We start from the raw sequence: 14,043 nt of genomic DNA, 5'->3' as shown, positions 1-14,043 counted from the left end.
TCCTCTGGGGAGCAAAGTCTCCCCCCCACCCCCCGCCGAGAGGCGTTCAGAGGTTGCTCGGGGCGCTAATGGGATTGTTAAAGATACACCGGAGACCAGATAAATATTTGACAGTTTCGCAAAGCCCTGGGGTCCCTTCGCAGTTTTACTTCTGCGGACGCGGTTCCCCCCCCCCCCCCCCCCAGCCGAGCTAGGGACCTTGTGGCTTCATCGGGCTTTGCAAGGGGAGGAAGCTGGGGGTTTTCCAAGGGCGCGCGGGTGCGGAGGAGCGTCGCTGGAAGCGGCAGACAGACAGGGGTTCACAAAGGGGGGGTGTGCCTGTGTGTGCGTGCATGCGTGCATGCGTGCATGCGTGTCTGCATTTGTGTGGGGGGGGGCGGTGCGGAGACGAGGGCTGCAGAGCTGCCACCTAGAGGCGCCTCGCCGCAGTGTATATATTGCGAGTCCGCGGCCCCGGAGCTCTCAGTCGCTCGGAACTGCTCAGCCCTAAGGCGGGGAGCGCACGAGCCAGAGCCCGCCGGGAGGTAAGGGGACCGTTCCGTCTGCGGCCCCGGTGGGAAGGGGGCGGCCGGGAGCCGGCGAGCGGCGCTCCTGCTCTTAAGCTGAGGGGTCTTTGTCGGAGGCTTCTTTCAAATCGCCGGGGGCGGTGGGCGGGGTGGGGGGGCGCGCTAGGGAAGGTGCAGGTCAGCGTCCTGAGAGCCGGGCGGCGGGTCGCCTGGCTGCACGGCGAAGCGCGGCCGCTGCCCCGGGGAGGGGAGGGGGCACCTTTCCCTGCAGAGCGCGAAGAGGGCAGTTTCCTGCTGCCGCTCCTGGAGCGACCTCTCCGGGCGTCTGCTGGATTTGGGAATCCGGTGTTTATTGGCAGCTACGGGCATGGAAGCTCCAGGGAGCACAGGGCTCCGCCAGAAGGTGGACTGTTTGTTCTGCCCCTGAGAGTTTTCATGGGGGGGCGGGGGGCTGCGGGGCACCCCGCTCACCGGGTTCGCTCCCGGCACCTCCCTGGGGGATGGAGTCCGCTGTTCCCAGGCAGTTCCAGAAAGATGTGCGCTGCGTTAGGGGAAGCAGAAAGCCGGGCTGAGCGTCTGCGGAGCCGAGTGTGTTTGAATTCAGGGCTTTGCGGGGCGGGTGGGGCGGGGTGGGGGGTCGCCGGGTTCTGGAAGCCAGAGAGCTCCAAAGCCGAGGGTTAAATACAGCTGGCTCTGTCTCCATGCAGCGCATCCCTTCTCATCTAATTTCTTGTTCTCTGAGAAGGTGTTAAGTCCAACTTCATCGGGGGGGGGGGGTGGAAATGTGCAAGTCTAAGATTTTGTAAATTAAATATACTCTCCAGGTAAAACGTAAATTCTGCTCGACTTTGTGAGCACGCTCCAATACTCAGGAGGTGTCTCCGAGGCCGGCTTTGGAGTGAGGTCAGATGGGTGGGTGAGCGTGACTTGTAATTTCCAGACAGAATGAGAAGTTGTAAAAGTCAGACTGGCTGTCTCTTTTCTTTCTTTCCTTTTTCTTCCTCACTCGCTCCCTTCCTCACAATTCATTAGCCCACAACAGAATAATTACGTTTTCCCAGAAGTGGAATGCCACCGCCCCCTCCCCACTGAAATGGTTTACAGCCCTTTCAAAGTTCATTCTGCAAAGTCTCCGTGCGATAACTTCTTGTTCCCTTCTCAGCCGCAGATGCTGCCTGGGTGTGCCTTTATTGATGCCAGGAAAAAGCCGAGATCAAATAGTCCTGCCCAGGGAAGAGAGCCGGGACCGGGGGGCCTGGCCCCGCTTTGCATAGATTTTAAAGGGCGGCGCTGCCGGCCGCCTCCCTGCAGCACCGGCTCCCTCCCCGATGCAGGGCCCTCTCAGAGGCACCGTTGCTTGCACGTGGGGGCTCGAGCTTGGAAACAATTTGCTCTTTTTTCTCCGGCTCTGCCATAAACACTTGACTGTGCACAACTGCGGAGCTTGATGCCACAGCCTCTGGGGTGGGGGAGGGGCCGCGGGGGTGGAAAAACAAAAGAAAAACAGACGTGCAGGTGGGAAGGCAAAAGAAAACGGGAACGCGCCTGCCTTTTGCTGCCCATCAGATTTTTTTTTTTTTTTTCAAAAAGGGGCGTGCATGGCAGTCCGAGTGTAAGGGAACTTCGGGGAAGCGCAGAGAAAGCCGCTGCCGGAGCTTCAAAGGGAGGCAGGACCTGGGAGGGGCGGGTCCCCCCCGGCTCGGCTCCGGCAAGCCCTCAGAGACTTGAGAAGGTATTAGGGTTTCCAGTCAGGCCCCGAACAGGCCAAGTATAGGCTTTCTGGATGGAAAAAAAATCCGCACACACACACAAAGAAACAAACAAAAAAACCTATTTACTCAGGAACAGTGGCTTTTTGTGTGACGCTCCAGGCAGACAGACTCTCGTTTTCCAGGGGACACGCGGGAAGTTGGTGGCAGTTACCCGGGCCTGAGGGTGAGGGTCAGTCTGTGAACCCCAAGAGCGACCGATGGGAAGAAAACAACCTTAAAGATCTGAGGACGTGCGCGGTTTTTTCCCCCCCAGAGGGTTTGCAGGCCGTGAGTGGAATTGGGGGCTGGGAAATATTTGCGCTTTAAAGCCCAGGCAAGTGAGGGACTTAGTTTTTACTGTCGGGAGCAAAAATGGCACTGGAGTGCCTTCCAAGGGAGCGGCCCCATTTAGAAGCGGTCAAGTGTTTTTAAGGTCCAGGAAATTATAGCTCCAGGGCACGTATTTGCTATTAAATAAAGGCAAGCCAAAAAAAAAAAAAAGAGAAAGCGACAGGGCTGGCTCCCTGTCCTGGGCTACCTGGAGGCGCTCCTCAGGGGCAGTGGGTGGTTTTTGTTACATAAGAACCTGCCCATTTAGGACTGGGGGGAGCCCCGTTATTGCTTCGCTGTCACAGTGGTGGGGGCATTGTGCAATCCTGCAGTGAGCATTCTCCTGAGCCCTGAGTCAGCTGGAGGCTGAGCCGTGTTCTCTTCCAAGTGCCCCAAGGGTAGAGAGGCTGCGACGGCCTCAGGTGGCGGCTCGGGACCGAGGCTGGCCCGGGGCAGGTATGGGAGCAGGGGCAGCTCGGGCAGGGCTTGCCCGCCAGAGAGCTGGCACCCCTGGGTGTCTTCTGGCACCAGACACCTCTGCGAGGGTCTTCGCTCCGTTTGCACAGCAGAGGCCAAGTGCCTTCTGTTCTCCGGGAGCCCCACTGTGTGCGCCGAGGGAGAGCGGCAGCGGCTGGCTCCCAGCCCGGCTGACCGCCCACGGCCGGTCCCGGTCCTCGGCGGGGTGGGAGCTCCAGCTCTGGTTACGCTCGGCCAGCCCAGGCGGCGGCCGGGGTGACGTGGGACTCTGGCTCTCTGCCCTGCTGGGTGCCACGCGGCTTCCCTGTCAGACGGCTGAGCACACGGGCTGGATCGGGTGTCGGTGTGGGGTTCATTCTGTCCCCCGAAACTTCAGTAGACGGGGTCCCCAGTGTTAACGAACGACTTAGGTCTGAGGACCCCGGGGACAGGTGGCCTAGATCTGAATTAGAGTAAGGCCTGCCCTTTTCCTTCCTCCCTCCCTCCTTGCCTTCCTTCCTTCCTTCCTCTTCCTTCCATTTTTTTGAGTTCTCAGTCGACGCAGAACATTCTTTACTTGCGTAAACCAGGATCCCCCGGGGCTACTCCTGGGCGTGAGGTCAGGTTCCGTGCTTTCTGGTTCCGTGGAACCGGCAGACACCCTGCTGTCCTCTCCACTCTGGCCTCAGGCACCTGCCGGGGCTCCAGGGTCCCTGGGCTGCCTGTGGATTTATTGCGGGATCGGTAACAAACCTTCACGGGGCAAACACAGAAACACCAAACCTCGGTCACGTGCAACTACCTCAAGCCTCTGTAGGGCCTGCGGATTCTCCCTCGAACCAGAGGGCAGGCCAGCCAGGTAGAAGGGGTGGGGCTCTCCCAGGAGACTGGAGTGCGGTTCCCGCTGGACGAGGTCCCTGGAGCAGACAGGAGCTGCCAACCCCGGGGGGCCGGCCGGCCTCCGTTCCCAGGTGCACCGCAGTGAGAGAAGCCGAGCAGGCCATCTTGTCTGGGGACAGCACGCAGTGGCTCCCGGAGCTTCCGCCGGGGGTGGGGGGGGAGGACAGTGCCGAAAGCCCATCAGGAAGGGCCCCTGTAGGCGGTGGAGGTCCTGAGCAGTCCAGGCACCTCTGTGCCTGCGGGTGCCTGGGGGCCCTGCCTGGCCCGCGTGCCCTGGGGGCGCCTTCCAACCCGAGCGGCCTGCCTCCAGCCGGCTCTGCACCCTGCCTCCTCGCACCCCCGCACACCTACTGGGTGTGTGTCACTTCCATCCTCAGGAGCCTTTTCAGCACCGAAGCCACCACTTGCTCAAGACCCTTGTGGCCCCAGCAGGGACAGTCCCAGCCTGGCCCTCAGCCCCGCCCAGCCCCAACTCTTGCCTCCAGCTCTCCTTTGTGGGGGGGGCTTGGCCCTGGCCAGGTTCGGTGACCCTCTTTAAAGCATGTCCCCGGTCACCTCAGCTCTCCCTGCTTCCTCCTCAAAAGCCCCCATGGGCTCCAGGGCCCCCCCCTCCTCTGCTTCCTGGCCTCCTCAGTTAGCCGCAGAGCTCTGGGGGCACTCACGGAGGGGGGAGGGCCGTGGTCCTGCTGGCTCACTGCACCCCAGAGCAGAGTCTGTCACAGAACAGCCGCCCCAAACATTTAGGGGAGCATGGAAAGGCGTGATGGCGGCATCTCCACTCAGCGGGGGCTTCACCTCCAGGGACAGTGGCCCCAGATCTGTGGCCTCAGAGGGGCCTGGTCAGCTCCGGCCTCACTGACTCCTCAGGATGCACGGGCTCTGGGCTCGCTGGGCACCTGCACCAAAGCGGAGGACTGTGCCGGCGTGCGTGTCTGCACGTAGACCCAGGAGCCGTCGGGGGCGGGGCTCGAGGAGCCGGAGACGCGTAAACCAGGCCGGGACTTGGCGCGGCATGCGGATTCCCGGTAGGGCGGGAGGAGGAGGAGGGAGAGACAGCGGACACACACGTCTGTTACTCGGGGCCAGAGGGGCTGAGGGGTTTGTCGGGAGGGGCCTTCCAGGTGTGTGGTGGGGAATGGCCGACGTCTGGAAGGCGGTTTGGGTGAGCGCTGGCCAGGTACCTGAGCACTGGGCGGTCTGTCTAGGGGGAGAGAAGTTTCCTGCGAGACACCCCGCCGCCCCGTGGGGACGCTGAGCTCGGAGGCCTCCACCCCCAGCCTGCCCCCCAGCCTGCCTGCTGCCCCCGGGCAGAGCCTTGGGTTGTGGCTAAACACGGGGTTGGGGGTGGGGGCGGGCTCTCGGCTGCTCTCTCGCCCTCAAGGCTACTTGGTGGCTGAGTAAGGAGCCTGATAAAGGGGAGGCATGTTGCCCGGGAGAGTCCTTGAGGACAGAGTGGGGCCCTTCTGCCACGTGGGACTCCTGGGAGGGGACGGGGTCCTCTGCAGACCCCAGGGAGGAGGGCGGCAGGCGGGTGGGTAGGTGGGTGGGTGGGTGCTGGTCCTCCCCCACAGGCCGGGGTCAGGCCGCTGCTGCCCCTCGTGGTGGACAGGTGGCACCGTCTGTGGGCAGGCATCAGGCAAAGACTCTGCAGATTCCAGGCGGCCGGTGAGATGGAACCGGGCAGTGTCAGCAGAGAGGGGACGGGTGGTGGCTTCCCGGCCTTGTGCTCTCACGCAGGTCTCTGTGGCCCAGGAACTCAGGCCGTGAACCTGCACGGGGTTCTGGGACATTCCTGTCTGTGCTGCAATTTACGTAGTTATTTTATTTTTCAATTACAGTTGACACGCGATGTTATATTAGTTCCAGGTGCACAGCCTCCTGGCGAGCCATTCACGTAACGTTCGAAGTGATCCCCCAGAAGCCTCGCAAGCACCTGGCACCCCACGTGGTTGCTGCAGTGTTATTGACTCTATTCCCTGTGCTGCACTCCCCGTCCCCAGGCCTGCTGTGTCACCGCCAGTGCATATTCTTAATGAACACTTACATGATCCTGGATGTCGTTTTCCAACCGCACAAAAGTTTGTAGAGTCAGAACTGCAATCCCTGCTGCGTCCCCTCAGCCCAGCCTCCTGGCCCGGAGCCGCAGACACGCGGCGAGCTTTCTCTGCGCCTTGACACGCACACACAGTCCCAGGTGAAAACGCACCTCGCGCCTGCCCTCTCTGACACGGGGGAGACTGCTCTGTGCCTGTGTGCGCGTGTGCCTCCGCACGCCGCTTCGAGGGGCCGTGCTAAAGCGCCCCGAGTCGCGTGCGTGAGCGCCGGTCTCTCTGTTTCCACAGCTGAGTTACGTCGCAGACGCCCAGCCACTTGTCCACCGAGGGGTGTGCTCGTCTTCAGGGTGTTTGCTCGCACGTACTCTGTGCTCCGGCCGGCGTCCTTGCCTGTGCACTTGGGAACCGCAGCTCTTGCGCGAGGAAGGGCCTGGGAACTGTGGGGTCACAAAACTGGACAGTCCTTTACTCCGAGGCCCCCCTGCCCTCCGGTCAGGGAGCCTTTGTGCAGGCGCGACAGACAGCCTCAGGGTCTGCGGCCCGCCCTGCAGGCTGCGGGCTCTGGCCGAGGGCTGGTTTGACCGGCACCACCGAGGCGCCGCTAAGCCCCGGCCCGAGCATGACTGGTTGGTTCCAGCAGCAGGTGACGGGCCCCAGGGGGGTGAGGGCGTGTCCCCAGCCCTCACCAGCTGCTGCAGGGGAGCTCACACGTGCGTGCACAGAGCACCCTCAGCTCTGTGCCCTGCCGAGGGGTCCCCCTGCTGAGGCTGGAGGGGAGCTGGGTGCTGGTGCAGGTTCCTCTGAGCGCCGCGTGGTCTTAGGTTCCGGGCGTGTTGGATTCGGTTTTCGTCTGCTCTGCAAAGATTCTGCCGAGCTGACGTGACGCTATGGGGCACACGGGGCACGGGAAAAGCCTTTTGACCGAAATGCACGAGTTTCCTAACGAAGCGGCCTTTCTCTTGCAGCTTTGTGGTCCGACTCCCTGCGCAGGCGCCCCGACCGCGGCCCCGGCACCATGGATCTGCATGTCTTCGACTACGCGGAACCGGGGAACTTCTCCGACATCAGCTGGCCCTGCAACAGCAGCGACTGCATCGTGGTCGACACGGTGACGTGCCCCGGCCTGGCCCACAAGAGCGTCCTGCTCTACACGCTGTCCTTCATCTACATCTTCATCTTCGTCATCGGCATGATCGCCAACTCCGTGGTGGTCTGGGTGAACATCCAGGCCAAGACCACCGGCTATGACACGCACTGCTACATCCTGAACCTGGCCATCGCCGACCTGTGGGTGGTGGTCACCATCCCGGTGTGGGTGGTCAGCCTGGTGCAGCACAACCAGTGGCCCATGGGCGAGCTCACGTGCAAGGTCACCCACCTCATCTTCTCCATCAACCTCTTCGGCAGCATCTTCTTCCTCACGTGCATGAGCGTGGACCGCTACCTGTCCATTGCCTACTTCACCAACACCTCGAGCCACAGGAAGAAGACGGTCCGCCGCGTCGTCTGCGTCCTGGTGTGGCTGCTGGCCTTCTGCGTGTCCCTGCCCGACACCTACTACCTGAAGACCGTCACAACCGCGCCCAACAACGAGACCTACTGCCGGTCCTTCTACCCCGAGCACAGCGCCAAGGAGTGGCTGGTCGGCATGGAGCTGGTGTCCGTGGTCCTGGGCTTCATCATCCCGTTCTGTGTCATCGCCGTCTTCTACTTCCTGCTGGCCCGTGCCCTCGCGGCGTCCGGCGACCCGGAGAAGCACAGCAGCCGGAAGATCATCTTCTCCTACGTGGTGGTCTTCCTGGTGTGCTGGCTGCCCTACCACGTGGCCGTGCTGCTGGACGTGGTCTCCGTCCTGCACTACATCCCCTTCACCTGCCAGCTAGAGGGCTTCCTCTTCACCGCCCTGCACGTCACGCAGTGCCTGTCCCTGGTGCACTGCTGCGTCAACCCCGTGCTCTACAGCTTCATCAACCGCAACTACCGGTACGAGCTCATGAAGGCCTTCATCTTCAAGTACTCGGCCAAGACGGGCCTCACCAAGCTCATCGACGCCTCCCGGGTGTCGGAGGCCGAGTACTCCGCGCTGGAGCAGGGCGCCAAGTGAGGCCGGGTCCGGGGGCGCGCGTGCTTGCTTTCGGCCGGGCTCCCGGCCCCCTCGTGCCCGGGAGCGAAGCGAAGGGCTTCGGGGCTGGAGACCCAAGCGGCATGAAGGTGGACGGTGTCTCGCTGCGCTTCCTCCATCTGTCTTTGAGGCCAGCCCGGCTGTCGCGCGGCCGTGACACCGACGGGGCTCGCCTGCACCTCTGTACTATAGCGCTCTCTGTGTCTTCCTGAACGTTTTCTACCGCGATTTGTATTTAAATGCTCAGACTTTATTTTCTCACTTTCGGCGTTACAAATGTATTCGACAGTTTAAATCTATTTTACCTGTTGTACGGAAACGCTAATGCTGACGTGTACTCCGTGTGGTAGTGTGAAGGCGAGGTGGCCGTCGGGGTGGGCGGAGGGCGATGGGGACCGTTGGCTGCTGGGGGATGATGGGCACCCATAAACGTGTAGACACGCCCCGGCCTCGGCGGACACGTCCCGTGCACGGCACTGCTGCGTGTCTGCCTCGCCCTGGCCCGTGGCCCATTTCCCAGGGCGACGGTGTCTGCGGGCGCAGCGAGGGGACGGACACGCAAGACCACGCCTGGCCCGGGCTGCGGCGCCGTGCCTCGGTCACATGCCGTCACGGGTCCGAGAGTTCTCTCCGTCTGTAAGTTATTTTTTTAAAAATAAAGGTTGTTTTTGTTTTTCCTAAAAAGGCATTGGAGTCTCAGTTTTCAAAGCATGTCTGGTATCCAGGTGGTGTGTGTGATAGTAACGTGCAAACACACACAGCGTACACAGGCCCACATACAACGCACGTATTTTTAGTAGAGTTCTATTATTAAGGCAAAACCCAGGGGGTTCACTTGGATGAACTTACCTCAAAGGAAATCACTGAGGCACATTGAGCGTTTCGTTTATTTAAAGAAACGTTTTCCCGTCATGCGTCCGCGGGAGGGGGATGTCCAAGAGGTGCTGCTGGCCAGTCAGTACCTGAAACTTCCCACCGGCTCTCGGCCCGAAGGTCCAGGGCCCAGGACTCACGTGTCCCCAGGGATACAGGTCACAGCTCCTGGACCCTCCATGGCTGAGGTTCTGGGATTTGAAGCCCCACTGACCCCCTCCTTACAGGAAAGCCCCCACTGAAAGAACAGCCCATCAGGGACCCTCTCCTTGGGGCCACGAGGAGGGTGGACGGCCAGATAAACCTCCGCCAGTTTGAAGGAGCGCTGGCAGAGGGCCGACTGGGGCCCTGGCCGCCTGCACGGGGCCACGGGAACCACGGAGATGCCGGCTGGCCAGTGTGTAGGGGCCCGAGCCCAGAGGAGGCCTGCCTTCCCGGCGCTGCCCTGGCCGCCTCCACCACCCCGTCTGCCCGGAGACGTGTTTGCCGACGGGAAGGTGGAGGGGGCCCTGGAACTCTGGTCTCACCTGGCAGTCAGGGGGCTGCTCTGCACAGGAAGCACCCCACACGTGTGAGCTCACCCACGGGCGCACAGCGGACGGCCCCGGCGGGACCCGGGGACCCGGCCTGCAGTGGGAAGCCTCCCGGCCCTCTGCAGAGGGCTTTGTGGCTGAGGCATCGACACCAGGGTCTCACATCATTCTAAATACCTGCTCGGCACGCAGGTGTTCCCAGGGGCGTGCGCACCTTGCCCGCTCCCACCTGGGATTTAGGTCGGACACTGACAGGGAACATGGGGGCGTGACGGCAGGAGTGCCGGCCACGGTGCCAAGGTCAAGGACAGATCAGAGCAGAGTGGCGGAGTGAGGAGGGAAGAAACCAAGGACCCTGACAGGTCCTCCTGCCAGTGGAGAGGGCTGGACACTCTTCGGGGCATTCCAGCGGTCGGAGCCCAGACAGAAACACACTCGCCGGTAGGACACTCAGGTGGGGGTGTGAGCGACCCCCGCAGCTCGGCTGCGCAAGACGAGGGAAAAAAAGAGAATCTGGTCTCCTCTCAGCCTATTCAGAGGGGCTCCCCTCCCAGCCCCCCGTTCCCCTGGAATGCTGGGCGTGCTCTGTGGGAGCAGGAGGTGGTCCCTGATCTCTGTCTGTGGCTAAGGCAGCTGCTGAGATGCCCGCTGCCTGCCCGGTGCACAGGCAGTGTCCACCCCCCCCCCATCCCCCTGCATCCAGGCTCTCCGCACCGTGTGGGGTTCGGTGGGCTCCCAGGCCCTCCCCTGCGGTCTCACCGCTCGTGCCCAGAGAAACCCCCAGCGGCTCCTCCTGCGTCAGGGTGCGAAGGGAAGGGGGTGGGGTGAATGCGGAACCCAGTCCAGACCCCCCACCCCCACATCCACGATGGCTTTGTGGGAGACGCCCTGTCTCCTCGAGGGCCCTGGACTCGGTGTCCCCAACCTCTGTGGGGCCCCCAGGGTGCGGGCTCTCTCAGACCCTTCGGGAAGCCCCTTCTCTGCCCAGCCCGGGGCTTGGACACTCGCTCCCGTCCAGACTCAACACCCGTCTGGTGTCCGTGGGGAAGTAGCCACCCGCCCACGAGGCCCCACCTGCTGCCCCCTCCCCACCGAAGGGAGGGGAGCGCTCCTCCTCCCGCCCTCTCCCTCCCTCCCTCCCTCCGACGGGGCCCCAGCGACAGCAGGCCGCCACCAGGGTCTCCAACGGCGGCCTGTCGTCCTGAGTCACAGGGACAGGCCTCCCATTTGGTTCAAGGTCCTCGCAGCACCCAGGGCTCCCCATGCGAAGGAGGGAAACACGCCATGAAGATGCCAGACATAGGGCCAGCCGCACCACCAGTGTGGGCACGACGTCCACGCCAGTGTTCTCGGAGCGCCCGAATGTCTCAATCACTCAGAGCTGGGTCCCCAGCTGCTTACGCAGAGGACGTGCTCACGGAGGAGGCGCGTGCACACACGGCACCAGTCCAATCTGAAGTGGGCTGGGGCGGTTTTGACCTTCGATGGAACACTGGCGATCCTTTAAACGTCCCCAGAAAGAGCGTGGGTCCTGGCAGGGCTGTGTCAGAAGCCCGGGGTGACAGAGTTAATTCTGCTTCCCAATCGCTCAGCGACACCGGCAACATTTCCCCGTGACCCTCAGCTGGCTCGCCCTGACGGTGACCCCCCCCCTCCATGGAAGGCCCCTGGCAGAGGTCAAGGGGGGCGTGTTCGCCAATAAGGCCGGTGAATGAACGAAGACACGGCTGAGTGAGTACTCAGCAGCCGGCCGCGGGCCACACAGCGGCCCCTCGGCGTTTCCCAAGCGTTTTTGCTCGTCCCGTCTGGTGCCGCCCAGAGCTCGGCGAACGCGCTTCCTGGGCGAGCCGCATCGGCACCCCGCCCCCCCGCCCCCTCGTGCTCCCAGGCCTGTCCGCAGCCTGGGAATGGGGTGCGTTCCCCGGCGCCCTGCTGGCTGGGGTCGCCGAGTGCACGGTCCCCGTCCTGATGCTCCGGGTTGTGCTTCCCGGGGGCCGAGACCCGCCCCTGGCCCTGGGGGGGGGACCGGCCTAGTGAAAGAGGCACGGCTATCTCTGTGGTGTGCAGAGAATGATGGGTAATTTTGGTGTTTTTCCCATTTTCAGAAGCTTCATTTTTTTGTTGTTGTTGGCTTTTCATATGCTTATGCCCTCGGACCCTCGCTTGTGGGATTCCGAGCGGCTGCCAATCACGTCGTTTCTCGCGGCCGGCTGGGGGCGGGGCGGCGGGGGAGGGGGGGCGGCGCGGCGGCTTCCTCCGCCGCCTGTCCCAGCATAACGCTCAGAAGCAGCAGAATGGAAAAAAATCTGAATTTGCACCGTTACTTCTGGAACTAAACCGATTAAAATCATTTCCTAGGCAGGTCGGGATCCTCCTGTCCTCGCCCTGTTCTGGAGGCAAAGGCAGAGTCACGGTGGCGAGGGCATTACGTCCGCTCGGGTGGCCCCGAATGCGGGTTGTCACGGCAACGTGTCCTGGGGCGCGCGGCAGACACTGGTGTCAGCGGCCGCGGTCTGTGGGAAAGGGCCCGGGGCCCTCTGAGCCTTTCACACGCAGGCGCTGGAGGCCGAGCGCTCGGGCCTTTGTGCGGAGCCGCCGCGCTGGACCGGAGCGCCCGGCGTTTCTCAGGGTCCTGGTCACAGCGCGCGCCTGTGTTCCGTGCAGAGCCCGAGCCGGCAGCTGCCCTGCGGCGCAGCCCATGAATGTCTTCCTCTGTGGTTGCTCCCCACACGGGTTCCCGTTAATGTATGCGCCCATCCGGGCCTCTGTTCATTCAGCCACAGGCTGGACGGGCTGCACCCAGCGCCCCCGTGTGCCGGGCACCGTGTTGGCCTCGCTGGAATGTCACAGATGGCCCCCAGCCTGACATTGGGACACAGAGAAATCCTTCCCGGGCCGCACGGCTGGGAGCATCCCGGTGGCTCTTTCCGGAATCGCCCAGAGCAGAGAGGTGGTGTGATCCTTCGGAGTGGGGGCCGGGGGAGGCCTACAGAGAGGGGCCTTCCGTCCTGGGCTGCAGACAGCCGGGACTCGGGGGCAGCTGGCCAGGGCACGTGGTGTGGGTGGACACCCCGGGACAGCGGCGTCCGGGGGGGCCCTCACTGTCCCGAGTGAGCGCGGTAAGGAAACACGAAGGCAGCTGAGAGGCGTCCGGAAGCTGATGAACGCTGGCGTCGTTGAGCACTGTGAGACGGAGTGGACTCCTAGGTGGGACTCGGAGGTCGTGATGGTGACCCTCCCCACCGCCAAGGAAGGAGATGGGGCTCAGGACGAGAAGTCGGGGGGCAGAGGGAGGCTGTCGGCTCTCTCAGCCTGCAGAGTGTCCGCTGGGCCCCTGCTCCTGCTCCCCAAAGGACGGGGCAGGTCTCCTGACTGCCTCCCCTTGTCCTGTGTGGGGCGCCCCTGCAGGCTGGCCTGGCGGAGTGCGCGGTGGGTCACGGAGGAGCGGAGAGAGGCTGAGGGACCTTAGGACTCTGATGGAATTTAGCCTTAAAATCCTAGTTCTCTCTCATCGTCGTCATCATCATCATCATCATCGTCATCCCTCTCTCTGTCTAGATGTGTGTATAGACACAGATATAGAACACACACACACACACACCCCTCAGAGACCTGGCTAGTCACCAACCCGGGCGGCCGCAGAAGACAGTAGCCGGGGCCTGACCGACAGTCACAGGTCATGCCCTCTGCGGGTTAAAGGGCACGTCTTGACCTGAGTTCAGTCTCAGCTCCTGAGCCCTGAGGTGGAGCGACCCCCCGGCTACTCTCCCATGAGAGCAGACAGAGGGACCCGGGGGCAGACCTCAGAGCTGTCCTCAACACCTGGGGGGTGATTCGTCACCCTGGCCTCACCTCCGGCCAATCAGCTCCCGGCGCCACCCTGAGCCCCGAGCCCCAGTGCCCTGGGACCTGCCCTGTGGCATCCGTCATCCACACGCCACCGGGGAGCTAGGGCTCTGGAGAATCAGCCTCCGTTCTCCGGGGTGGCGCCTTCACGACACAGTGGCCCACATTTCCCCACTGCCGCTCTCAGTGTCCGGTGCTCTCGGCGTCCGGAGTGTGGCCCCGCAGCCCCAGGTGGACGGTGGGTCCTGCTCGGCAGCAGGAGTGAGCACTTTCGAAAGGCTGGGCTCCCCTGGCCCCAGCCAGCCTGCCGAGACCCCTGTCTCCACTTCGTCCCCCCACACCCCCAACCACACACAGGGGCCTTCACGGTGGACGACACGTCAAGTCAACCCAGACCCTGCAGGGGGTGCAGAGGCAGCCAGCGCCCGTGTCCCTCTGGTCCCATGTCCCCACGGGTCACACTCAGCGTCTGTCCAGCGAAAGAAGGTGGCCCCTGGATGGGAATGGGGGTGGGCCACAGGGTCCGAGACCCTCTTCCCCACTGGCGGAGCCTCTCCTAGAAGGCGCCTTGGCCTCCTGGGCCAGGTGAGCTGCCTTCTCCCAAGCCCCGTGGGCTGTGTGGGCGGCCGCGCCCTCCCTGGTGCTGACCCCTGGGCCGCCTCATTGCCCCCA

General features: G+C 63.1%; 1 protein-coding gene across 1 annotated transcript; it reads left to right on the top strand.

Moving 5' to 3' along the window:
- The first annotated feature begins 404 nt into the window (after positions 1-404).
- Positions 405-8,792, top strand: ACKR3 (atypical chemokine receptor 3). The gene is made up of 2 exons (XM_028509221.2): positions 405-524; positions 6,963-8,792. The coding sequence occupies exon 2, from the start codon at positions 7,013-7,015 to the stop codon at positions 8,099-8,101; it is 1,089 nt and encodes a 362-aa protein (XP_028365022.1). The 5' UTR covers positions 405-524; positions 6,963-7,012; the 3' UTR covers positions 8,102-8,792.
- The last annotated feature ends 5,251 nt before the right edge of the window (positions 8,793-14,043 follow it).

Source organism: Phyllostomus discolor, chromosome 4 (assembly GCF_004126475.2).
Source record: "Phyllostomus discolor isolate MPI-MPIP mPhyDis1 chromosome 4, mPhyDis1.pri.v3, whole genome shotgun sequence".
NCBI lineage: Eukaryota > Metazoa > Chordata > Mammalia > Chiroptera > Phyllostomidae > Phyllostomus > Phyllostomus discolor.
The sequence above is the reverse complement of the archived record's forward strand: the minus strand, read 5'-3'. Positions and strand labels throughout refer to the sequence as shown.